Here is a 27421-nt window from a genome sequence, read left to right on the forward strand (position 1 = left end):
CTCTTTTCCAGTCCTAATAATAGATTTTTATTGTTTCTGTTGATACTTTATAGGCAATGTCTTTTCTGCCTGGTTGCTCTTTATTTTGGGGATACTGCAGTTTCCTTTTATTTAATCTTTTCCATTTGTTATGTTTCCTCAGTCCAAGGATTTGAGTCTTTCCTTGATTTGGGGAATATGGTCATCTTTTTATTTGTCTTTGTATACTGTCTCTCCTGTAGTCTTTCAAAGGTCTCTTTTTGGAATTCCTATTAGAGGTGTGTTGAACTTTGTCCCACTATCCTCCATGTCTTTTAAATTCATATTGTTTTTATTGGAATATAATTGCTTCACAATGTTGTGTTTCTGCTTCACAATGACATAAATCAGCTATATGTATCAGTTATATGCATACATATATCCTCCCCCCTCTTGGAATCTCCCCTGACACCCAGTCCCACCCATCTAGGTCACCATAGAGCATCAAGCTGAGCAGCTCCCTGTGCTGTAACACAGGTTCCCATTAGCTATCTACTTTACACACAGTAGTGTATTTATGTCAAACCCAATCCTCCAATTCATCCCACCTTCCCCTGTATGTCCACATGTCCATTCTCTGTCTGCATCTCTATTCCTGCCCTGGAACTAGGTTTATCTGTACCATTTTTCTGGATTCCACATATGTGTATTAACATAGGATATTTGTTTTTCTCTTTCTGACTTACTTCCTTGTGTATGGCAGACTCTAGGTTCATCCACATCTCTACAAATGACCCAGTTCCATTCCTTTTTATGGATGAGTAATATCCATTGTATATATGTACCACATCTTTATCCATTCATCTGTCAATGGACACTTAGGTTTAAACTCATATTTTTAATGCCATGGTTTCTCTGTGCTACATCATTATGCTCTCTTTAGATTTGTCTCTCTTCTTAGTTTTTTAATTTGTTGTTTAACCTACCCATTGATGTTTTAAATCCAAACGATTTTTTCATTTCTAAAAGTTCTTTTTGGTCCTTTTTCAAATACCCTGATCATTTCTGAGAATCTCTTGCTCCTCATTCTTAGTTTCAACTCTTTCTTTTTGTCTTTAAATATATTCAGCACATTTATTCTATATTATATACTTGATAATTCTGATATATAAGGTTTTTGCAGGTCTGATTCTGCTCATTGTTGATGCTAATCCTCCCTTTAGGGTGCCTCATTTCCTTGTGTATTTTGTGATTTCTTTTTGTTATCCCATGTTCATTGGTAGTTTATTGGTGGGAATCCTGTGAAGCCTGGTAGAAGTTGTGTTTCCCCGAGATTATTTATATGTACTTATGACAGGTGCTGGGGCAAGGTGCTATCCACCAGACACCTTTTATGCTCATCCCAACTTGGATTTTTCAGATTATGCCAGTTGTGTGAATTTGAACCAAAATTCCACGTAAGAGTTACAAATTCTCAAAAACTAAACTATTTCTCTCCTATCAAAGACAGCAACAGACATATGCATTTTATTGTTATTTAACTCTTTCACAGAGAGTACAGTCCTTAAGCTTTCTATGTACAGGGGTTTCTTTTTCTTTCATGGAACCAAGGCTTTGTCTTCACCTAGCCTTTGAAATCAAAATCCCTAACTTACCAGACAGTGGCAATTCCCCCAAAGTGATCACTAGCTTTACTACCTTACCTATCTTAATTCAAGTTTAGAAATCATTTTTGGCCTCTTAAAGATTTCTTCTAATTTATTCTAAGCTCATTTACACATTTGAAGAGGATGGTTGATATATTTTATGCTACATTTAGGTGTCTTGTAATAAAGTGTGTTTTGTCTTATTTTTTTGTCACGTTGCCCAAAATGAGTCCTCCTTGGGTTTTCTTCAGTTTCTGCAGTCAGCCTCTACTGTCCCCCTCATTCCCTGCCAAATATCCTTCTTCCAAACTCCCAGACCACCTTAGTAGAAAATACAATGTTGTGAAGTTTTAAGCCCCTTGGTATTTAAAAGATATTGACAAGGTCACCAATTAGCAGACAGTTAACTACTTTGCCATAATCAGTGACTCTACTCTATTTAGCCTAATGTACTTATAGGAAGAACCAGGAAGAGAGAACCTGGGGTTCTAGCATTTGAATTTAACAATCAATGGGAGGCAATACTGGAAACTGGGATTTTCTTTATGACAAAAGTAAAGTTTCACTGAACTGATTAATTTACCAGGATTATTTTTGCCCTGATTTCATAGGGACCAGACCTTATACACCAATTCCAAGAGGAAAGTAGCCTAAGAGAAGTAGTATCAGCATTTACCATTAACCAAATACCAGAAGTCAAGAACACCATTGTTATAGGTCTGGTGAGGGAAAGTATGGGAAACACAGGGAATGACTGCTAATGTTAATCCCTATCAGGCCAGAAAAACTCTGCCAGTCCAGGAAAACTAGTATTTGGGTCCAGTTACATTAGCAGTTTCTGCATTTGCCTCTTCTAATACAAGTTGCCAACCAGAGAGTTCCACCTTGATACAGGAGTGATGTTGTGCCAAATGAACCAAGTCTTTATTTCCAATAGGAATTATTCACAGGAAAGAAAGTTTTCCCTCTGTTTTTGGTTTATCCATTTTAATAATCTTTTGTCTTTTTTGCCTCACCTGAAGCCGTGGACCAACCTTCGGTGAGTCCCCCTTAGCTTCAGGTTGGAAGGTTATTATGGCCGTATTGTGGCTCATGGAGACAGGAGAAGCCACCCGAATGATGACGGTGTAGAAGAAGTAGACAGGGACAGGCAGGACGGTGATGACGACGAGGAATATAAGCAAGGCTTTAGCCCATGATGGATAAATTCGGGTCACCTCATGTGACTATGGAGAAAAGGGAAGAAGGTTTAGAATGCCCAGGTTCTCTGAAGTGGAAGGCTGAAGAGGGTAGGGATAGGAGACAAACCAAGGCCACAGACTAAATAAATGAATCCCCAGGGAATCAGATGAGTGTGTCCTAGTTGTAAGAGTGGATTTAGGAGTGGGAGTGGGGAGGAAAAAAAGTGGACTGAAAAGTCTCATGTCCACTCCTTAGGGGGGTCTGGGGAGGGAGGCTCACAATTCTTGAGTCCCAGGCCAAGTAGGTGATCTCCTTCACAGACAGGTGAATCAGGGTGCTTAAAAACAGGACTAGCAGCACAAATGGAGACAGAAAACACCACAGCCAACGATAGATGGGGGAGATGGGGTGGCCCATCATGATACTCAGGTCTGTAAGGAACCTGGGAGGAAGGGTCACAAGACTTTGGGAGGCCCATTCAAGCCTTACCCAGCCTTGGTGTGGGGGTCAGTCCAAACCTAACCTGGGAGAAAACCCTTAACATTTCTTAAACCTTTCTGTTCACACCTCCACAACCAGCCTTCTTGCCACTAATTCATCCACTTTCAGTCTGGTTTCTGTCCCATCCCAGGGTTTTTCTTTTAAATCTCTCTGCTCCATCACCCTTCAGGATAAAAGCCCAACTTTCTGAAAGTAGGTTCTTTAAGCCCACACATCCAGCTTTCTTTGGTGAACCTTCTTAATCCCAATACATACAATTCAGGTTCCTTCTGCTTAGAACACCCTTCTCTCTTTCTCTCCCTTGACAAACTTCTCCTTCATCTTTCTATATTCTATTCATGCATCCTCTCCTTGACTGACTCTTCGATCTTCTTTAGATAAAAATCTGTGTTTCTAGAGTGCCCTCAGTTGCCTCCATCCTGCTCAAGGATATGTCTTTCTCCTTGGACTCTGAGAGCAGAAACTAAATTTAATTTATCTCAGTATCCCCCAGTACTCACCACAAGGCCTGCCTGGCACATAGGAGGCTCTAAGAAATATTTGAGAGTGACTGGTTGCATGAATGAACAAACTGATGCCAAGAGTCACTGTCACCTATAAACATGGCCACCCTTGGATTACACGGGGCCTCTCAAATGGTAGTGTGCATATGAATCACTTGGGGTTCCTGTTAAAACACAGATACAGATCCAAAGGTCTGGGGTGGAGCCCGAGGGTCTGCATCTCTGATAAGCTTCCAGGTGCTGCCAATGCCACTGATCCACAGAGCAAGCTTTCAGAAGCAAGGGATTACACATTTCAGATGTCCACACTACCCTGGTTGAAAGAAGAGCTCAGGAGCCCCTAGGACTTGATCTAGACTGCTCGCCACTTTCCCTCTTTATATTGATATTCCCCTGGAACCAGCATGCTCTTCTTTTTTCCCACCCTCTTGGGATCTCTCCATATGCCCTGTGATAAGAGCCTGGCAGTGAGAGCAAAAGGGACTCTTAGTTGTGTGGCAGGAAATCCTAGGATTGGGACATCACCTCCTGGCCCCATAGATCCAGGCCATGGCGATGGTCTCCAAGATGACGATGAAGAAAAGGGGCAGAGATACCCAGTAGTCATCCAGCAGGTTCACATAGTAGCTGCCGGAGGGCCTCACAAAAAGGAGGCTGCCCAGGAACATAGGCACACAGACACCCACTGGAGAGAAACATCAGATATAAATCAAGATCAGTACCGAACTTGTGCTGTGTAAGTCCCATTGGGGTTACAGTAAATGATGGCCATAGGTGGGAGTAGAGTCATAGGTCCGAGTACCTGTGAGCAGCTTTGAATGCTCCCTGAGGGAAGAGAAGGTATCCTGGAGAGGAGTGATGATGCCTTGTATGATTCCTATCACAGTGCTCAGCCCCAGGTTCACCAGCAACAGGAAGGTAACGATGGACCAGAAGGTGGGTCCAGAAAACAAAGAGACGATGTCACTAAACGTCACAATGACCACACCTGGACCGATCATAACCTGTGAATGAAGGAAAGAACGGTGAGGGCTCTGAGCTCAGTCTGGGGAGCCCTAACTCTGTTTCCATCCTCTCCCCTAGAAAACTATCTGTAGCCCTGTTCATGGCTATTATTATACTCATTTGGCCTTGAGGCATGAAGATTTCCTCCTGGTCTAGCAACTCTTTGGGGTTGGGGTAAAGAAGCTTATATGAATTCTAGTGCTTTGTGCTACAAAGGCTACAACTGCCTTATCACAAAAGGATACTATGAATCTTGGTCTTGGTTGTCCAAGATGCTTCTGAGAATTGCCTTTCCGAATTCTACAGACATCTAAGCAATGTGGAAGTTTCTGGTGCTCTGGGGGCTTTAAGGGGAACTCTACAGCCCTATCCCCAACCCCCTACCTACCTTATTCAATTCCTTAGATAAGTCGCAATCGGTCAAATTGGGTAGGATTCTGCTTTTGATGTGTTCAGGGAGGTTGTTGAGCCACTTGGGGTAGATGGCGCTCGGATCATGGTACAGACTGTCTGGAGGGTGGGCCTCAGGCGGCAGGACCTGGGCAGTGACCAGGTCCATCACTTTTTCAGCATTCCTGGGGACAGGAGTAGAATTATATAGAACCATTTGGCCTTTGATGATAACCTCCTCCCTCAGCCTCTAGATGAAGAGGGAAATTACTAAAGTTTTTGATTTGATTAAAGTAGGGCCTGCACTGAATCCTAGGTATCCAGGATCCTGCATGACACCTATTTTCATAATCACAGAAATGTTTGTGTGAGGCCAGAGAATTTCTGACTGAGGCAGACTCTTGGAGGGGTCTTTCCTACAGTACCATTGAGGGTTTTCAGATTTTTACCTCCTACTGGACAATCTCAGGATAATGTTATGGCTTCCCAGCTTTCTTGACCTGCTGGCCTCTTCAACTTCTTTACTCACAACTCTCTCAACCTTCTGTACTTCAGCTGTCCTCAATTACTAAGCCTTTTTCAACTTGCCATGCTCTCTCGATTGTCTTAGTGTCTTGGTCCCTGATGTTCTCTCTGCTTAGAACTATCCTATTCTATCCGCACTTAGTGTACCCCAATTCTACCCCCTAAACATTCTCCACTTGGCAAATTCCTCCAAATCCTGACTCAGCTCACTGTACTATTTACTCCCATGGAAATCTGTTCATGATCTCTTATGAGGGCAAAGCAACAAACTGCAGAAAAGTAGTACGGTATAGGCCAATTTTTTAAAAAATAGCATGTTTTTATAAACGGGTCTGTGAATTCGAAACACTTGAAAGAACACTCCCAGTGATTACTTGTCAGGAAACAAACTCAGCTCAGGATTGCCTCTACCAGGAAACCTTCTCTGACTTCTCCCAGTTAGTAGCTCCCTCCTCTGTGTCCATTCATCATCCCTACCACTAGTCCTCATCTAGTTTGTGATTATCTGTTTACTATTTGCTTCCTCATTTTCTTGAAGTCAGGGATGGTAGTCTAGTTTACCATTGTCTGTGCTGACAGAGCTCAACACAGGGGCTGGTAGATAGGAGATGTTTTTATAAACGTCTGACGAGCATTTTTGGAATGAACATTATAGGAGAAGAAAATGGGGACTATGGCTATAAAAAACAGGCTATGGGGACCCTGGTGCAGCAGGACCTTTTTTTGTCTAATGGTTCAGCTGAAAGTATCCTCTAATTTGTCCATGGCAGCCTCCAGTTAAGAATGGGGTGAACACACTTTTGAAAACTTCCAACTTTGGGAATTTCCTAGTTTAGAAAAGCATCTCTGAAAGAGACAGAGGTGGTAGGATTCAGGTGTTTCTAAGGTTTAGGATGCTCCAATTGGAGGACCCCATATTGACAGCCAACTTCCTTGAGTGATGGGAGCCTAGACTGGAGTTGTGTGGGCTATTTCTAAGACTGGTTTTTGTGATGATCTCCATATGAAAGATTGGGCTCACATCAAGTAACATTTTTCGTTGTTTTTTGTGGCCAAGTGGCCCATTACAGCAAATACAAACACTGTGGTAGTCAGTGAAACAAGCAAGTTGAGAAAAGCCACAGCATAGGCATCAATGACACAGTTATTGGACCGAGGGATATACGAGCTGATTGCTGTGAAGCTGCCAAAGCCGGGGCCCAAGGACAAAAAGAGCTGGTTTCCTGTTCGGCGCCACACTTCCACAGAGTACAGGGCTGGTACCTGGGAAGGAAAAGTACCATGTAAATGGGGATACATAGAGGGGAGAGACAAGCCATGATGGAAACAGAAGATGAGAAGGGAGTGAAAGAGGGAGCTAGGAGGGTTTCTATCAGACTATTAACCCTACTATTTGGATAAGAGACTTAAAGAGTGGGTGATGCCTTACCTTGGCAGCCAACAAATTCTTGAGGCCAAAATATGCGCCTTTCATCGTGAGACTCCGGATAAGAAGAGAGAAAAGGATGATGTAGGGAAGGAGTACTGAGATATACAGCATCTGAGTAGGAAGTATGATTCACAAAGAAAAGTTCAGCAGAGGCAGAAGTCTGTAGAGTAAGATCAAAGGCTATTGGGAATCAGAGGGAGGTCAGATTAGAGGGAATGAGAAGTTGGAGATGTATAGGCATCAAGTTAGGAGAATATTAGGGGATCTCAGATAGAAGGAAGTCCACCGTATTAGTAAGTCAGAGGGTAGCTCACCTTCCCAGTGGACTTTGGCCCTTTGATCATGGAGATGCAGATGATTAACCAGATCACAAGGACAGAGGCACTCAAATGCATGACTGGTTTCCCATCTATCTCAATTTCATCTGTGGCCTTCAATACCTTCCGGTACCAGAAGTATGTGGTGGGGCTGGTCCGTGCGCATTCAGAATCTGAGGTGAACTGGCCATGGAGGAAACTGCAAGGCCAGGTGTGCCTCCCCCTTCTTCACATCCACCCACTCCTTCCAGTCCCATTTCATCGTATTCTCCCAAGGATCCTTTTCCTACTTCATTCCTCTGTCCTCTCAGCCCTCCCATTTACCCTTTTCTTCCCTCACTTCTCACCAATACTGGAATTCTTTGATAGGGGGCACAATAACCAAGGTAGTGGAGACTGGAAAGACTGAACCAAATAGAAGAGATTCCATGCCATGAGCACACTGTAGTACAAGCCCACGATGATGCACACCTAGGGACCATGAAGAGTTCTGGAGATGAGAAAAAGGTAGGCTAGCCGGAGGGAGAGCTGGGGAACCGAACAGACTTCACCCTTGGAAGCGAAGTCATGGGACCCATTCCAGGATGAGGGTTAGGATGGGGATGGGGTGTCAAGGGTAGGCCTCGGCAGCCCAGGGCTCCTCACCATGAAGCTTGTATACCCTACACCACCAATCCAGGGGCTGATGACCTTCCACACACCAATGCTGCCCTGACGCATCCTCTGACCAGCTGCCATCTCCAGGAAGAGGAGAGGAATCCCAACCAAAAACATCATCAGGATGTAGATGATGAGAAAACTGCCTGTGCAGGGATTCAAGGAGGAGCTCTCAGAACCAGCCATCTGGCCTGGACTTCTTCATAGGTCCAGGAAGACATGTTCCCCACCAGTGACCTCCCTCAGGGCCACAGGCATCAAGGGTCAACTGCTTCCACATCCCTCACAGTCCCAGGTGTCTAGACCCCAATTCCTGGAAGACCAAGATACCTAGTCTCTCTCGCCTTGACCCAGGCCTCTAGCTTCACCGTTCTTATGAAACTAAGTATTCAGATATCCTGCTCCCACCCTCCCAAGGTTCCAGGGGTTCAGGTACCTGGCCCCTGCCTAGGTCAGTTTCCCAAATCTTCAGCCCCTACATATCTCAGGGATCCCAGAGTAGCCAGGACAGGTCTCTGGCTCCTCACCCCCTTGTGGGTCCATGATTTCTGGTCCCCAGGCTTACCACCTCCATTGTGAAAACACAGATAAGGAAAGCGCCAGATGGTGCTCAGCCCCACAGAGAAGCCCACCTGGGCCAGGAGATACTCAGTTTTATTGGCCCAGATTGGCCGTTCATGGGGAGCTTCATACTTTGGCCCATCTTTGTTTGGGGTCTCCAGTATGTCTTCATTATCTTCATCAGACCAAACATGTGCTGACAGGTCAAACTTCTGGCTCTCCTCAGTAGGTATCTCGGACACTAACTGGTAAGCTGAGGTAGTAGCAGTGAGGGATATGGAAGTTGAAGGTACAGACAGCTGAGATTTCTCTTCCTGAGACTCCGTGTCTTCATTAACAGTTGTCATCCTGGGTGAACTCTAATTCCTGCTTCTGCAGGGATGGGGCCTTCTTCCTCGTTGACCTTAAGGACATTAAGAACTGCAGACTTTAGGTTTATGAGCTAAAGGGAAGATGAGATTAATCCTGCAAAAAACCCCTGAGGCCTCCCCAACCTTCTTATCCTTATGTGGTAAGAATATGGAGTCTCCACTCTAGAAAAGATCTCTAGGAAATAATAACTTAAAACAATACCATCTACAATACCAAAAGGCTTAAAATAATTTTATGAGGAATAATTTTATAACGAAAAATAAGCAAGACCTTTACACACACACACACAAACTATAAAATGTTGTTGAGAGAATAAAGAAGCCCTAACATGCTCATGAATTGGAAGTCTCAGTAGTCTAACAACATCCATGTTGCCCAATTTGATCTATAGATTCAATACAGTTCTTATTAAAATCACATCAGGGTCTTTGAGAAAATCAACAAGCGAATTCTAAAGTGTATATGAAAAGCCTAAACTGGTTAACACAATCTTGATGGAGAAGAAAAAATGGAAAGACTAACTATAAAGATATAGTCATTAAAAGAGTATGGTATTGATAGAAGGATCTACGGCACAAATAAATCAATGGAGTAATATGCTACGCTGTCCAGTGTGATAACTACTAGCCAGGGACTATCTAAATTAAAACTAAGTAACATTAACAATTTAGTTCCTCAATCATACTGCCACATATCAAATGCTTAGTAGACACATGGATACCATATTAGAAGGACAGATATAATAATTTCCATTATCACAGAAAATTCTCTGGATACCAGTGGGAGAGCTCAGAAACACACTCACACATATACAGACACCTGATTTACAACAAAGATGGCACTGCAAAGCTGTAGAGAAAGGACACTGCTTTCAATAAATGACTAGTTGCTTGTGCAATTGGATATCTATACAGCAATAAATGAACCTCGGCCTCCTCAACTTCACACATTAAAAAAAAATATATTCACAGCAGACTGTAGTTATATAAAAGGTAAAACAACAAGATTTAAGATGAAAACCCCAGGAGAATACCTGTATGACTTGAGGGTAGGCACAGATTTCTTAGACAGTAGTGCACAAAAAGCACTAGTCATAAAGGAAAAGTTTGACATATTGGACAAAATTAAAAATAGAAGTGTCTTTCAATCAAAAGTTACCATTAATTGAGTAAACACAGACAAGTCACAGAAGATATCTGCAACGTACATGATGGACAGAATCATGCCCTCTTCCAGGATATCCACATCCTAATGCCTGGAACCTGCCAATATGTTACCTCACATTTCTATGTGATTAAATTATGGATCTTGAAACGGGGAGATTATTTGGGATTATCTATGATAGACACATAGGTAAGAGAAATGGCAATTCCTGGAGAAGGAAATGGCAACCCACTCCAGTATTCTTGCTTGGAGAATCCCATGGACAGAGGAGCCTGGCGGGCTACAGTCCACGGGGTTGCAATGAGTCGGACATGACTGAGCAACTTCACTCCACTTACTCATGATGGACACAATGTAATTACTGGGTCCTTGTAAGGGAAAGAAGGAGATAGCAGGTTCCAAATCACAAAAGGAAATAGGATAGCAGAAGCAGAAATTGGAGTGATATCCTTTGAATATGTAGAAAGGAGTCATGATTCAAGGAATGTAGATGAATCCTAGTATGTGGAAAAGGCTAGGAAATGGCAAAGCTTAGGTCCTATGTAAAGAACACAGGCCTGCTGACAACTTGCTTTTAGTTCAGTGAAACTGATTTCAGATTTCTGACCTGCAGAACTGTAAGATAATACATTCATGTTGTGTTAAGCCACTAAGTTTGTAGTTATTGTTACAGCAACAAAATACATAATCAAAAAGGGCATGTTTTTCCTCTAAAATTTATTTTTAGAAAAACACCCACAAATAAATAACAAAAGGCAGGGAGGGAAAAAGTGGAGGGAAGGAAACAGAAAGCTCAAACAGGCATATTATCAAAGAAGATATACAAATGGCCAAGAAAGAGGAAAAGATACTCAATGCTCAACTTCATTCATCAATAAGAAAATGTAATTTAAAACCATAAATGAGAACAGATGGGTGTATATGTGATAAATCAAGTAAGGTAATATGTTAACTGTAGAATCTAGGTTGATGGGTATATGGATGGTCACTGTATAAATCTTTGAACATTTCTGTATGCTTAAGAATTTTTTCACAATAAAATATTTTGAAGGACACCACAATAAGATACCACTATATATCCACTAGACAAGCAAACATGAAAAAGACTGATTAAACCAAATAATGGCATGTGTAGAAACTTCTGGAACTCATATACACTGCTGGTAGGAACACAGATCGCTACAGCCACTTCAGAAAACTAGTTGAATGTACCCACATACTTTAAATATTCTCATACGTTATCACCCTTTTCAAAGTGATTATCTAACAGAAATGTGTACGTAAGTGCGCCAAAAACCACATCCAAGAATGCTCATAGCTGCAATATTCATAACTGCCAAACCTGCTGCTGCTAAGTCGCTTCAGTCGTGTCCGACTCTGTGCGACCCCATAGACGGCAGCCCACCAGGCTCCCCCATCCCTGGGATTCTCCAGGCAAGAACACTGGAGTGCGTTGCTATTTCCTTCTCCAATGCATGAAAGTGAAAAGTGAAAGTGAAGTCGCTCAGTCATGTCCCACTCCTAGCGACCCCATGGACTGCAGCCTACCAGGCTCCTCCATCCATGGGATTTTCCAGGCAAGAGTACTGGAGTGGGGTGCCATTGCCTTCTCCGGCCAAAACCTGAGAACAGCTCAAATATCTTTCAACAGTAGAATTAATAAGTGAGAGTATATTCATATAAGGAGGAGACAACAGTAAAGAGTTAATTACAGGTATGTGCAACAATCTGGATGAATCTCAAAAATCTTTTGAATGAAGGAAGCCAGGCCCAGAAGAGTACATACTATATAATTCTATTTATAAGAACAGGCAAAACAAATTTATGGTATCAGAAGTCAGGATAGCATGTTCACGTTGTGACAATTTATCTAGCCATAATTATGATTTGCACATGCCTTAATATGTGATACTTCAATAAAAGTTTATCTAAAAATAAACGTTTGGGGAAAAAGCTGGATTTCTATACAAAACAATAAACAGAAAGTGGATTTTAAAAAGAAAGATAGCACAGTAGCAACAAAAACTTTATGACATCAAGAAGTAAATATAAACAACATTAAACGTCTTAAATAAAAGCAGAAATATTCTATGTTCATGGGCATAAATACTCAGCATGGAATTTCTCCCCCAAATTTATAGATTCAATGCAATTCCAATCAAAATATAAACTTTCTTTTTTTTTTCCACGAAAGCTAGCAAAGATTTTACTCTATATTTATTTGGCTGTGCCAGGCGGCATATGGGATCTTAGTTCCCTGACCAGGGATCAAACTCACATCCCCTGCATTGGAAGTACAATCTTAACCACCAGGCCACCAGGGAAGTCTCTACAATTTATATAGAGGAATAAAGTGTCAAAAATAATGAAGAGACACCGTCTGTTACTGGCCAAGGTGGAGTAAGCTAACGATATATAACCAATCCTCACTAATTAGCTAAAATCTCTGGATAGAATATAAAAAGCAACTACCTGAGGACTTTGAAAAGTAAATAGCAGCAGTCAGAATGGGTATTTAACTTGAACAATGACTTATAATGGAGAGAATGAGTGTCACACATTTTTTCCCTCCTTTGTCTCCGGTCCAAGAATAAGCCAAATCATAGAACTGTACAACAAGCACTAAATAAAAAAAACTCCAGGAGAAATCTCCTATTTCTCAAGGACCAGGAAAAGGAGCTCCTATGCCTACTCCTCCCCCCAAATAGGATGGAGGAAATACCAATTTCCCCTTCACAACCTGGAGGCTCACCTCTGAACTACACAAGTATGGAACGAATGCAAAGAAGTACAGCAAGGCTTTGAAAACCGAACAGTGTAGAAACAACTTCCCAAGCCACAGACTAACCCTGGGGTGGCACATGCTAACCCAAATAGCATCACAAAGGCTGTGAAAATTGAACTAACACTAACCACACCCATAGAAGATATGACAAAATTTTCCATCTGAACTCAACCAGGTTGATGGTCTGTTAAAACAAAATAAGCAAACAAATTCAACATTCTCCAGAGGATATTAACAGGATCTTGAGTCTCAAGACATAATATTCAAATTTTCCAGGATACAATCCAACATAACTCAGCACTTACACACACACACACACACACACACACACGCACAAATCTGACCATTTCCCAAGGGAAAAGACAATAGATGTCAACCCTGAGATGACCCAGATGATGGAATTATTACACAGACTTATTTTAAAATTTTTTATTATTTTTCCAGCTTTAAGGAGGTATGATTGACAAGTAAAAATTGTAGGGGCTTCTCTGGTGGTCCAGTGGCTAAACTTCATGCTCCCAGTGCGGTGGGTCCAGGTTCAATCTTTGGTCAGGGAACTAGAACCCACATGCCGCAACTAAAGATCCCCTGTGCTGCAGCTAAGACCCAGTGTAGCCAAATAAATATATACATATGTAAATACATGTATATATATATCTTTAAATTATGTATATTTATGGTATACATGTGATGTTTTGATATATGTGTACATTGTGAAATGATTACTACAATGAAGTTAATTAATGTCTCTCACCTCACACCATTAATTTTGTGAGTGTGGTAAGAATACTTAAGATCTACTTTCTTAGTAAATTTCAGATTTACAATACATCATTAACTGTAAAGTCATCGTGCTGTACATGGAGAACTTACTCATTTTATAATTGAAAGTTTGTTCTCTTTGACCAACAACTTCTTTTCCTCCTTCCCTCTGCCCCTGTAATCACTCTTCTTCTCTTTGTGTGAGTTAGACTTTTTCAGATTCCACATATAAGTGAGATCATGCAGTATTTATCTCTCTGTGCCTGGCTTATTTCACTTGGTTAATGTTCATGAGGGCTTCCCCCGTGGGTCAGCGGTAAAGAATCTGCCTGCCAATACAGAAGACTCAGGAGACGCAGGTGCAATCCCTGGGTTGAGGAGATCCCCTGCAGAAGGAAATGGCAAATACTCCAGTATTCTTGCCTGGAAAATCCATGGACAGAGGAGCCTGGTAGGCTATAGTACCGTAAGGTTGCAAAAGAGTCAGATAAGATTGAGCACAGCACACAGCACAATGTCCATGAGGTTCGCGTGGTCACAAATGGTAGTTTCCTTAAGGTCAATAATATTCCAGGGTGCACACGTATGTGTGTGTACATGTGTGTGCTATTAATACATTTTCTTTACCCCACTAAACCACTGTGGACACTTGGTTGTTTCCATTTCCTGGCTGTTGAGGTGAACGCTGCAATGAATGTGAGAGTGCCGATATCTCTTCAACATTCTGATTTCATTTCCTTTCAATGTATACCCAGAATTGGGATCGCTGGATCATATGGTAGCTCTATTCTTAATTTTTTGAGGAACTGTCATCCTGTTTTCCATAGTGGCTGTTCCAAGTTACATTTCTACCAACAGGGTATAAGGGTTCCTTTTTCTCCACATCCTTGCCAACACTTGTTATCTTGCGACTTTTTGATAATAGCCACATTAACAGACGTAAGGTGATATCTCATTGTACTTTTGACTCGCATTTCCCTGATTAGTGATTTTGAGCACCTTTTCATAAAACTATCGGCGGCCATTTCTATGTCTTCTTGGAAAAAATGTTTATTTTTGAAGTTGGATTTTTTTTTTGCCAAAGTTGTATGAGTTCCTTAGTATATTTTGAATGTTAATACCTTATGGATACATGGTTTGCAAATATTTTCTCCCATTTCATAGGATGCCTTTGTATTTTTTTGTTTCATTTGCTGAGGAGAAACTTTTAAATTTAATGCAGTTGTTCTTGCTTTTGTCCTGTGTTTTTGGTATCATAACTCCCTCCCTCCAAATCATTAGTTCTAGGAGTTTTATGGCCTCTGGTCTTCAAACAACACAGAATTGTTTTGTATGGGGTTAGATAAGGGTCTTATTTCTTTCTTTTGCACGTGAGAATCCAGTTTTTCCAGAACCATTTATTGAACAGAATATCCTTTTCCCACTGTGTATTCTGGGATCCTTTGTTTAAGATTGGGGATTCCCTGGTAGCTCAGCTGGTAAAGGATCCGCCTGCAATAAGGGAGAACCTGGTTCAATTCCTAGGATGGGAAGATCCCTTGGAGAAGGGATACTCTACCCATTCCAGTATTCTCGGGCTTCCCTGGTGGCTCAGCTGGTCAAGAATCCGCCTGCAATGCGGTATACCTGGCTTCAATCCCTGGGTTGGGAAGATCCCCTGGAGAAGGGAACAGCTACCCACTCCAGTATTCTGGCCTGGAGAAGTCCATGGACTGTATAGTCCATGGGGTCACAAAGAGTCGGACATGACTGAACAACTTTCGCTTCACTTGTTTAAGATTAGTTGACTGAATATGTGTGGCCTTATATCCAGGCTCTCTATTCTGTTCCATTGGCCTAGGTGTCCGTCTTTATGCCAGTACAATATTGTTTTGATTTACAATAGCTTTGCAATATAATTTGACATTAGGAAATGTGATGCCCCCCAGCTTTGTTCTTCTTGCTCAAGATTGCTGTAGCTATTTGAGATCCTTTACAATTCTGTACAAATTTTAAGATTGTTTTTCCTATTTCTATGAAAAACCATCACTGGAATTTTGATAGGGATTGCATTTAATCTGTAAATTACTTTGGGTAGTATGGACATTTTGACAATATTAATTCTTTCAATACATGAACACAGGACACATTTCCATTTATTTTCATCTTATTCAGTTTCTTTCATCAGTGTTTTATAGATTTCAGTGTATAGATATTTCACCTCTTTTTTTAAAATTGTGTTTCACTTTATTGCACTTTGCAGGTATTGCATTTTTTTCTAACTGAAGGTTTGTGGCAACCCTGCACTGTAAGATGATGGTTAACATTCTTTTAGCAATAAAATATTTTAAAATTATGTACAATTTTCAGACACAATGCTATTGCACACTCAATCATATGGTAGTTTTACTTTAAAATTTTGAGGAAATTTTTTTATAAAAATAGAAAAATTCATCCTAAAATTCATATGGACTCTCAAGGGATCCTGAATAGCCAAAACAATCTTGAAAAAGAAGAATAAAGCTGGAGGACTCATACTTCCTGATTTCAAACTTTACTACAAAGCTGCAATGATCAAAACAGTGTGGTACTGACATAAAGATAGACATATAGACCAGTGGATTAGAATGAAGAACCCAGAAATAAAACCCTTACATATACAGTAAATTGATTTTTGACAAGGGTGCTAAGATCATTCAATGGGAGAAGAACGGGGTATTTTCAATAATTTGCGCTGGAAAAACTGGATATCCACATGCAAAAGAATGAAGTTGGACCTTTACCTAACACCCTATATAAAAACTAACTCAAAATGGATCAAAGATCTAAATGTAAAATCTGAAATTATAAAACTACTAGGAAAAAACATAGGGCAAAACTTACACGATACTGGATTTGATTTCTTGGATATGATACCAAAGGCACAGGCAATAAAACTATATGTAGATAAACTGGACTCCATAAAAAATTTTTGTGTATAAAAAATAATACCAATAAAGTAAAAAGGTAACCCACACAATAAATATTTTCAAAACCATATGTCTGACAAGGGATCAATATCCAGAATATACAGTGTGTATGCTAAGTCGCTTCAGTTGTGTCTGACTCTGTGCAACCCAATGGATGTAGCCTGCCAGACTCCTGTGTCCATGGGATTCTCCAGGCAAGAATACTGGAGTGGGTTGTCATGCTCTCCTCCAGGGGATCTTCCCAACCCTGGGATTGAACCCATGTCTCCTGCATTGGCAGGCAGGTTTTTTACCACTAGAGCCACCTAGAGAACACCACAAATTCATTTAAAAATGGTGAAAGGATTTGAATAAATATTCTGCCAAAGAAGATATATAAATGATCAAGAAGCACATGGAAAGATGCTCAACATCACTAATGGTGGTTTCGTCGCTAAGTCATGTGCAACTCTTGCCACCCCATGGACTGTAGTGCGCAAGGCTCCTCTGCCCATGGGATTTCCTAGGCAAGAATACTAAAGTGGGTTGCCATTTCCTTCTCCAGGGGATCTTCCCAATGTAGGGATCAAACCCGGGTCTCCTGCACTGAGGGTGGACTCCTGCACAGGAGGTGGATTCTTTACCAACTGAGCTCCGAGGGAAATACAAATCAAAACTACAATAAGATACTATATCACATCCATGAGAATGGCTACTTAAAAAAAAAAAAAAAAAAAAACAGAAAATAACAAGTGCTGACAAAGATGTGGAATGACTGGAGTCCTTGTGCCCTGTTGGTGGGAATGTAAAATGATATAGCTACTGTCTGGAAAATATTATGAAGGTTCTGCAAAAAATTAAAAATAAAATTGCCACATGATCCAACAATTCCACTTCTGGCTATATACCTAAAGTAATTGAAAATAGGGTCTTGAGAATTTTGTACGTTTATATTTATAACAGTATTATTCACATTAGCTAAACGTGGAAGAAATCCAAATGTCCACTGACAGATAAATTGGTAAACAAAATGTGGTATATCCATGTAATGGGATATTATTCAGCCTCAAAAAAGGAAGGAAATTGTGACATATACTACAGCATGGATGAACATTGAGGACGTTATGTTCATTGCTAAGCCAGCTACAAAAAGACAAAGACTATATGTTTCCACTTGTATGAGATACTTAGAATAGTCAAAATCATAGAGACAGACAGCTGTAGAATGGTAATTGTTAGGGTTAGAGGGAGGGAGTAATAAGGAATTACTGCTTAATGGGCAGAGTTTCAGTTTCACAAGATGAAAGAAGTTATGCAGATGGATGTTGGTGATGGTTATGCAATATTATGAATGTATTTAACCACTGAACTGGACACTTAAAAATGGTTGAGATGGTAAATTTTATATTATGTGTATTCTTCCACAATTAAAAAAAAAAGGGAAAAAATGGAATGCACGGGGTATAGCCAGCTTGGAATCAGATAAGATTGCAGTTTTAAAATTGACCTTAGAACAGATTTTTAATGAATGAAAATGAGAAATTAAGGGATCTGGAACACAGGAAGAGAAAGTCAACATAAAGGTGAATATAATACTTGGGAAAAAACAAATCTTTTCATATTTGTAGTTTATCACTTCAGACTGTTGTTAAAGAGGTTTCTTTTTTTTAATTAAGGGAGAAATAAAATTTAAAGTGGAAAATTCTGGCTTTTAGACTGGCAGCTGCTTTTACCTACTTAAACATCAACTCCTGGGATTAATCTGTTCACTGAACAAATATTTGACTGCCCGTTTGTCCTTAAAAATACATGTCTGACACTGTTCTAAGCCTTATAGACAGAGCAGTAAACAAACAAAAGTCCCACCTACCTTGAGCTTACATTCTAGTAACTTAAAGTTATCTGTGTATAAAATCTGAAAAAAAATGTACAGATTTAGAGAAAATTACATAATCTTAGCATACTATCATCTCTATTAGCTCTTTAATTTTGTGATAATTCCCTTATGCTTAGACACTAAGTTTACCCAACAAATCTGTGGGATTGTTTCACCATCTCCATTTGACACATAAGAAAGCTAAGAACAAGAAGAAAAAGCAGCTTGCCGAGAGACTCAGAGAATGACCTAAGGATATGGTATAACATGAACACAGATTTGTTTGTCTCCAAATGCTATTTTCTTCTCTCCAGGCCCAGAAGCCTCTCAAGACAGGGACTGGAACAACAGAGCCATCAGTGAGTACATCTGGGATTAGTCTCGCTGCCCATGGACCACTAACACAGTGAGAGAACATGTGAACATTTCCATTTTAGATGGGTACAAACCCTACCACAAAGAGTCCTAAAACGACGTTCGGCTCAATTTCCTACCTAGACTCTAGACCCACCAGGTCTAGGTCCACCTGCCCTACTCCCTAGGTGGGAACACACATGTAGGTCTGGGGATGGGGAAATTGATGAGAGACAATTGATAAGAGACAATTTGGGGAAATGATGAGGGTGAGGGCACGTGGGAACCAACTTCTAACTGAGAAACAAACATCAAGAGCCTCAACTGGCGATTTCCCTGGTGGTCCAGTGGCTAAGACTCTAAGCTCCCAATGTGGCGTGGGGGGCCTGGATTCAGTCCCTGATCGGGGAACTAGATCCCACATGTTGCAACTAGGGGTTCACGTGCCTCAACCAAAGATTCTGCAACTAAAGATCCCATATGCTGCAAATGAGACCTATTGCAGCCAAATAAAGAGATTTTTAAAAAAGAGAGAGAATCTAAAACCACATAGAGAAAAAAATATATAAAGTAAGATCCAAGAGGCTAAGTAAAAACTCTATAGTCCTAAATTTGAATTGAAAAAAAAAAGTATGCATTTATTATATATTTTTAGGGAAAAAAGGATTTCTTACCTGTATCTATTAAAATGGCTTACAAACAATGATCAATGCAATACAACAAACACTGCAAGCACAAAATTGTAATCTCTAAATAGGAGAAAGAGTACATCAAGGCTCTATACTGTCACTCTGCTTATTTAACTTATATGTAGAGTACATCATGAGAAATGCTGTGCTAGAGGAAGCACAAGCTGGAATCAAGGTTGCAGGGAGAAATATCAATAACCTCAGATATGCAGATGACACCACCCTTATGGCAGAAAGTGAAGAACTAAAGAGCCTCTTGATGAAAGTGAAAGAGGAGAGTCAAAAAGTTGGCTTAAAGCTCAACATTCAGAAAACTAAGATCACGGCCTCTTGTCCCATCACATCATGGTAAATAGATGGGGAAACAGAGGCTGGCTTTATTTTTCTGGGCTCCAAAATCACTGCAGATATTGAGTGCAGCCATGAAATTAAAAGACGCTTGCTCCTTGGAAGGAAAATTATGACCAACCTAGATAGCATATTAAAAAGCAGAGACATTACTTTGCCAACAAAGGTCCGTCTAGTCAAGGCTATAGTTTTTCCAGTAGTCATGTATGGATGTGAGAGTTGGACTATAAAGAAAGCTGAGCGCCAAAGAATTGATGCTTTTGAACTGTGGTGTTGGAAAAGACTCTTGAGAGTCCCTTGGACTGCATGGAGATCCAACCAGTCCATTCTAAAGGAAATCAGTCCTGAATATTCATTGGAAGGACTGATGCTGAAGCTGAAACTCCAATACTTTGGTCACCTGATACGAAGAACTGACTCATTTGAAAAGACCCTGATGCTGGGAAAGATTGAGGGCAGGAGGAGAAGGGGACGACAGAGGATGAAATGGTTGGATGGCATCACTGACTCGATGGACATGGGTTTGGGTGGACTCTGGGAGTTGGTGATGGACAGGGAGGCCTGGCGTGCTGCGGTTCATGGGGTCACAAAGAGTTAGATGCGACCAAGTGACTGAACTAAACTGAACTGAGCTGAAATAGCATTTTTCATTAAAATAAATTAGGTATTCTTGGAAAAATAACTGATTTCAGATTTGGGCCATAAAATGTAAGATAATTTCAAGGTTAATTTCATTGACCATTCAGTCAGTACCAGAAAGCAAGGAAATATTATATATACTCGGGTCTTGTCAAAAGGACTCAGGAGTCAACTTGAAGACACTCCCATGGGTCCAAGATGAGATGATTTGAGCATCAATAAGAATGACTGCAATGGACTGAAATACATCAAATAAGTTTAAATCAGTGAGTTCAGAGAGATACTAAAATAAAAAATTTCAGTGATCATATTCAGAGGATATTAGGCAATGAACTCATTTTTCAAGCTGGTAAATAAAGGAAAAGAATAAAAATTTATTTTGCTTTTCCTGTACAAAGTGTATGCCAGGGTAATGAATGTTTGACATGAAGTTCTCTTCCTAGGATTATTCCAACTAAGAAAAAAAGAAGGAATAATAAACATAGAATACCACATCTTATCTCTCATTGAAAGGCGAATCTAGACAATGATCATCAATGGCTGCTAACACCACAAAAGGAGAGCCATCTGGGCATTTGAGGGGTTTTTTTTGTCCTCCTAATTGAAATATATAAAACCAATCATGAAGTATTCTTGCCAGAATATTGAACCTAGAAGTAATAATCTTCTTCACCTAATTACCAATTTACTCGAAACACAGGAAACATAAGAATATATTAAATAACATCACAAGAGGTAATCAGCAAATTCCAGATGGCCAGAAATTGTACAGGACAAATAACCCAGTTTTATCAATAAATACATTTCAAGGGGGGAAAAAAGAGGGAGGGAGGCCTACACATTAAAAGATGCTTAAAAGGTATAGTAATGGATTGCAACATATAAATTTTATTTGGATAATGATTCAAACCAACTTTTTAAAAAGTTATGAGACAGTCTCTCAAATAGTTACACACAGAGTTAGCATATAATCTAGAAATTTCACTCCTAAATATGTCAACAGAAATAAGAACATATGTCCAACCAAAAAAACCCACTTTTACATAAATGCTCATAATAGCATTATTATTATAATAGCCCCAAAGTGGAAACAAGCCAAATGCCCATCAACTGATAATTGGATAAATAAAATGTGTTATATCCATACAATGGACTATCATTCATCAATAAAAAGAAATGTGTAACGATACATGCTACATATGGGTGGATTTGAAAACATGCTATGTGAAAGAAGCCAGTCACAAAGAATTACATACATCGCATGATTCCATTTACATGAAATGTATAGAATAGGTAAATCTACAGGACAAAAAGTAGATTAGTGTTCATCTAAGGCTGAGGTTGCCAGCTGGGGCAGTTACAGTGCTGGCTAAGGAGTGTGGGGTTTATTTTGGGGGTAATGAAAATGTACAAAAGCTGCAATGATAGACACACAACTCTGAATATATTAAAAGCCATTGAATTGTAGATTTTAAATGAGTGGATTGTATGGTGTAAGAATTATTGATATATCTTATATCTCAATAAATCTGTTAAAAAATATAAAGCTACCAGAAAAAAATTATGAAACAATCAGAAAATTTTAAATATTGAATGGATATTTAATGATATTAAAGGATTACTGTTATTTGGTTTTGGTGTGATAATAGTTTTTCAGGTTTTTTAAAAGTGTTTTTATTTTTTAGAGAATATACTGACATCTACAGGTGAAATGATAAATTTGGGATTTGCTTCAAAATAATGGAGGGAGCTTGTCAGCCAGGCCTGTCGAGCCTGGCAGCCTTGGGGAAGGGTCTTTACTACAAGGACTCCCTCCACCCTCCAGGGTCCTTTCGGGTTGCCTTTCTTCATGCCGCGGAGAAAATGCAGAAGATTGTATTGCAGCTTAAGGAAGGTAAAATAGACTGTCTCCTTCCCCCAGGCACAATTAGCAAACCCGACTCCAGAGACCCCTGTCCGCTCCGTCAAGCCAACCCCCTGGCCCGATCTCTGAGCCGAGCTTCCCTTGTGGGTCACTCTGGGCACAGCCTCTTACCCTGCTAGGACCACTCTGGGTCCAGCCCCGCCTCCGATGCAAGGTTACCTCTAGCTGGGACAGCTTTGTAGGACAGTCCTGTCCCAGACTAGCTCGGGCCTCTTCATGGATCTGTGTCTGACCCTGGGCACTCTGTGACACGTTTCCTTTCCATCCGGGGCGTCTTAGTGGGCTACGTCCAGCCTGGCCACACCTCTAATTGGGCCCCCTAATTAGGCTCTGTCCTCTCCGATGGAGAAGGCAATGGCACCCCACTCCAGTACTCTTGCCTGCAAAATCCCACGGACGGAGGAGCCTGGTGGGCTGCAGTCCATGGGGTCGCTAAGAGTCCGATATGACTGAGCGACTTCACTTTTCAATGGAGAGGCATGTAGTGGGGAAGGAGAGAGAGAAAATCATATTTGTCGCAAGTTGGTCATTATTGAAGATGGGTGATAAGTGCAAAGCAATTCACTACATTATTTTTTCATATGTGTTTGAAATTTTCCAAAATAAAATGGCCAGAGGCCACAAGACAAGAATCTTTCTCAGGTTTTACCCCTGACTTCCTGTGTGAACCTCTCTTATTGCAGGGTTCCCGATTAAACTTGAAAATGACAATATCTTTATCTCACACCACTCTTGTGAGGCATAAAAGTGAAGACGTGTAAGGTTCCCTCCCCAAGTAACAGGGCTCCATTTTGTCTAACACGGACAGGGATTCCCAAAAACAATCCAAAAGAAAATCCGCTCATCACATATACTGTGCACGAAACCCAATTTTAGACAATATGAACCCAGAGTAGAGAAACACTCTCTGTAGAAATCAGTCTGCCTATCTCTAATCACTTTCCTTTACAGCAATGTGAGATACTCCCAATTTAAACATCCTTGACGTTAGGTGTCAACGGACATTCAACAGGTGGTGTGAGGAGAGAAAGATTTAGAGTGGGAGGCAGAAAAACACCAAGATCTTCATTCCTCTCCCTTTGGTTTATCCGGTAAAACCCTACTTTTCAATCCTCCCTGCACCGACAGGTTCTATTCCCCAAACTGGAACTGGAGCAGCAGGGTGTAAGTACAGAGGAGGATGAGCTCCCGGTTTCCCAGATAGGAGGAGGCTGAAAACTCAAGACTATTTGATCATGAGACGGTGACTGCCTCCTCTCTCTGATTCCCACCTTACCCGACTCAATAGAACGGGACTTGAAGCAGACGGATCGTTTGGATTGGGGTGGGGGGTGGGCAGGTGCGGCAGGAAGGAAGGAGCGTGGGAGGGTGGGGCTACAAGGTACCGGAGCCAATGGGTGATGACCCGGAGGTTCACATCCCTTCCAGCCCTGCAGTCTTCAAGCTTGAGCTCGAAACGTCCGAGGTCCGGATATATCTGGGATCTCTGCTCTTCCCATTCACCAGACTCACCTAGGGGTCCCACGCTCCAGTGGTTGAGGATGTCCGCTCTTTCTTCTTTTGTCACAGAAACTTACACAGGGACAACCTCCCTGTGAGTCCTAAGCAATTTGAAGTCCTGGGATCTCTTGAGCGTTTAAGGGAAACCCATTCCCTGGATCTTCGGAAGTCTCCAAAACCTCGACCCACAGCCTCCAATCCCCAGTCCCTAACGGACTGACCCCACCTCCTCTTGAGAAGTGCTTCAGCTGTTATGGAGTCACCCCTCCCACAAGTTTTGAAATACTCAGTTATCATCCACTGTGGGGGTTCCCCGGCGGCTCAGCGGTAAAGAATCCGCTTACAGTGCAGGAGACATGGGTTCAATCCCTGGGTCGGGAAAATCCGCTGGAGAAGGAAATGGCAACCCACTCCAGTATTCTTGCCTGGAGAATCCCATGGACAGAGGAGCCAAGTGTGTTAGTCATTCAGTAGTGTCCCACTCTCTTGCGACCCCATGACTGCAGCCGTCCAGGCTACTCTGTCCATGGAATTCTCCAAGCAAGAATACTGGAGTGGGTTGCCGTTTCCTCCTCCAGGGGATCTTCCTGACCTAGGGATCGAAACCGAGTCTCCTGCATTGCAGTCAGATTCTTTACTGTCTGAGCCACCAGGGAAGCCCTATCATCCACTAGGCAAATTCATTTGACATAGCTCTGTGGTAAAACCTGCCATGTCTCTCTTACCAAACAGATATGGGACCCTGATGGGCTCAGCAATACAATTTGGTAGTTCCCCAAGCTGGTTGTGTGTCAATTCACAGATACACAGTCCACAACAGTCCTGGAATCTATTGAAAATTAATTTTTAGACGAATGATAGGGTTACCACTTCCCATCAGCAAGTGTATTAATATCCTTTACATCTTTATTGAAGTCACCATTTCCTGGGTTTCTTCTGGCTCAAGGTCAATCCTTGGATAAAACAAGTCGAATAATCTAGCATTTAATTTACCATGGCAAGGAAAGGCAGGAACTCAGGGCTGGACATTTGGCTCTCAAAAGAATGGAAGCCTCATGAGAGGAAGACTGAACATCTGAGATATTTATAGAAGAAGAAAAAAAAAAATCTTCTCACACCCAGTGCTTAGAACCCAGTGGACTAATTTATTGACCAACAGCATTATTCCTCCAGATTCATTCCAGAAACTGGGTAAACCAGTTGAGAAGCAGGTTCTGTAGGCATCACCAATGGCATATAAAATGGTAAGTGTATATACTCAGGCAGGGATGGGGAAAACACAATGAAAGTAGTGACCAGGGAGGATGTGGTCTAGGAGACGAACTGCAAAGCCAGGCTCCATGAGCTCCCCCACCCCGCCCAAAAATGTCCCTATCCTTGGGAATAAAAGCAGCTCTGGGTCTAGAGACAAAGACAGTTGCAATTTGATATTGACTTGCCTATTAAGAGCTGCTTTGAGGGATATATGATGTCAGGCCAAATAAATAGTTAGGAAGTCACACTACAGGTTGATCAGCAATTTCAATATCACCTTGGAGGATTTCTTCGTTTTCGACCTCTTTAATGGGTGTCAGTTGGAAACTTAGGGGTAAGGACTTGGAGGATATCACAGGCTTGTCCCAGCTGGTGGAGTTGAAGGGAATCCCATGAGTGAAGCAATATACAAAGTATATAGGGATGGGAAGGATGACAATGAGTAAAAGGGCGAACAATGTGAACAGCCCCCAGGATGGGTATTGTCGAACAATTTCTTTTGACTGTGGAGAGATGGGAAAGGGGTTCAGAATGTAGAAGTTCCCAGAACAGGAAAGACTGGGGAAGGGGAAGGTCAGAGGAGAACCAGGACAGAGGACTAAGGGTTTTCAGGGAGTCGGAGAATGAGATGATAGTCTTTAGACCAAGAGTGGATTGAAAAATCTAGCCCCCCACTCCCTATGAAGGTCGGGGGTCTGAGGAGGGTGACTTACAGTGCTTGAGTCCCAGGCCAAATAGGTGATATTCTTCAGAGATAGTTGAAATACAGTGGTCACAGACAGGGCTAGCAGTACAACTGGAATTAGATAGGACCACAGCCAACGAATGATGGAGTACATTGGATGGCCCCACAGGTTAGCCATGTCTGCAAAGAAACTGAGAGGAAGGGCCACAGGACTGTAGAAGGGCCTTACAGTTGGGCCTTACCCAGTCTTGGAGGACAAGATCAGCCAGACCTTAGCCCCCACTTCAGCTCAAGCCTCATCCTCTATCTTCTTCTCAGTCAGTCTTCTATCCCTACTCAAGAAAAAATTCCAAACATTCCTCTACTGCTCCAAAACATTTCATGGATATCAGTGCCCTCAGGATAAAGGCCAAGTCCCTTTCATTCACTGTGAATATGAGAGTGTCTATGACATACCAGGGATTCTTCTAGTTGCTGGGTATCCATAGTGAACAACACAGACTCTAAAAGAGTAACATTTGGCCCTCCTTCAGCTTTTCTTCCCTGGAGAAGGAAATGGCAATCCACTCCAGTACTATTGCCTGGAAAATCCCATGGACAAAGGAGCCTGGTAGGCTGCAGTCTATGGGGTCGCAAGCTTTTCTTAGCTTCTTCCAGCCAATATATTCAGCCTCCTTTACTGCATGTTCTCAATCTCAATGAATACACAAATGGGGTCCTTTGGTCTAGAGTGCCCTTCTCTCTCCCTCTTTGTCTGCATATTCATCTGTCCAGACTAAGCTCAACCATCCTCTCGCCTAGGATGCTTTCCCCGACTCTCCAGATGCCTCTAAATGTCCCAGGCTACCTCTACTATAGGCTTTCCTTCTTGTACTGGGATTGTCTGCTCATACATGTCTTCCTCCTTGGACTCTGCCCTCTTTGAGAGGAGGAGCTTATTCCATTCATTTGTACCCCAGTACCACAAGACTTTCTTGACACAAAGAAAGACTCAAGATACATGTGAGTGAGTTAATGAATGAGTAAACTGACTCCAAGAACCACTGTTAGCTGAAAACCCTGCCACCTGAAACTTCTACCCTTAAATTATACCACTTAGATGACTACACATCTGCCTGTTTAAAAATTGGGCCTGGGAGTTGTTTGTATTCCTTGTATTTTATTTGGATTTTCCCACTCTTCCTTCCACAGTTATGCTTGATGTTCCTGATTATCCTGTTCCCTCTTCCTTAGTAGCTTTTCCTTGCAGAATTAGACCACATCTCTCAATCTACACCTCTCCCACCTTAGCCCGAGCCATTCAATAGCTCCCATTTGGAATATTACAATAGCTCCTAACTGCTCTCTTTGCTTCACTCTTGATTCCTCATAGTCTATTCACCATACAACAATCAATCATAGGTATCTTTTTGAAAAAACAAACCTGATAATGTCAATCCCCTTCTCAAAACCCTTCCATACCTCCTCT

The 27421-nt window shown here is 41.4% G+C and overlaps 2 protein-coding genes across 9 annotated transcripts in view; both read right to left on the reverse strand.

Moving 5' to 3' along the window:
- Positions 1-2501: 2501 nt before the first annotated feature.
- LOC785933 (orphan sodium- and chloride-dependent neurotransmitter transporter NTT5) lies at positions 2502-25048 on the reverse strand. 3 transcript variants are annotated; one of them, XM_024979257.2, is made up of 12 exons: positions 23791-25048; positions 8679-9077; positions 8102-8259; positions 7804-7927; positions 7454-7629; positions 7140-7250; positions 6732-6973; positions 5184-5370; positions 4593-4794; positions 4316-4475; positions 3066-3228; positions 2502-2830 (listed from the first exon to the last, which is right to left on the reverse strand). In XM_024979257.2, exons 2-12 carry the CDS (start codon positions 9019-9021, stop codon positions 2549-2551), a joined length of 2148 nt encoding a protein of 715 aa, XP_024835025.1. In that variant the 5' UTR covers positions 9022-9077; positions 23791-25048; the 3' UTR covers positions 2502-2548. The 3 variants fall into 3 exon arrangements, with proteins under 3 accessions (XP_024835025.1, XP_059733582.1, XP_024835026.1); XM_059877599.1 differs by lacking the exon at positions 23791-25048 and adding an exon at positions 18555-18609; XM_024979258.2 differs by lacking the exon at positions 3066-3228 and having other exon boundaries at positions 2719-2830.
- A 91-nt stretch (positions 25049-25139) lies between these two features.
- SLC6A16 (solute carrier family 6 member 16) overlaps positions 25140-27421 on the reverse strand; it is a 42846-nt gene continuing 40564 nt past the window's right edge. For 5 of the 6 annotated variants that reach the window (XM_024979259.2, XM_010815226.4, XM_010815224.4 and 2 more), the window contains exons 12-13: positions 25982-26144; positions 25140-25771 (exon numbers count right to left, since the gene is read on the reverse strand). In XM_024979259.2, the coding sequence (XP_024835027.1) occupies positions 25511-25771; positions 25982-26144 (424 nt within the window). In that variant the 3' untranslated portion in view covers positions 25140-25510. The remainder of the gene's footprint in view (positions 25772-25981; positions 26145-27421) is intronic. The other variant, XM_059877598.1, reaches the window with a different exon arrangement.

Source organism: Bos taurus, chromosome 18 (genome assembly GCF_002263795.3).
Source record: "Bos taurus isolate L1 Dominette 01449 registration number 42190680 breed Hereford chromosome 18, ARS-UCD2.0, whole genome shotgun sequence".
NCBI classification, from domain to species: Eukaryota; Metazoa; Chordata; class Mammalia; order Artiodactyla; family Bovidae; genus Bos; species Bos taurus.

Excerpts from the sequence above, each read along its gene's own strand:
- LOC785933 (XM_024979257.2), bottom strand. The coding sequence starts at position 9,021 with ATGACAACTGTTAATGAAGACACGGAGTCTCAGGAAGAGAAATCTCAG. Across the intron at positions 8,260-8,678 it reads GTGTTTTCACAATGGAGGTG|GCAGTTTTCTCATCATCTAC; the intron begins GTAAGCCTGGGG and ends ATCCCTGCACAG. Across the intron at positions 5,371-6,731 it reads AACGAAAAATGTTACTTGAT|GAATGCTGAAAAAGTGATGG; the intron begins GTGAGCCCAATC and ends TCCTGTCCCCAG.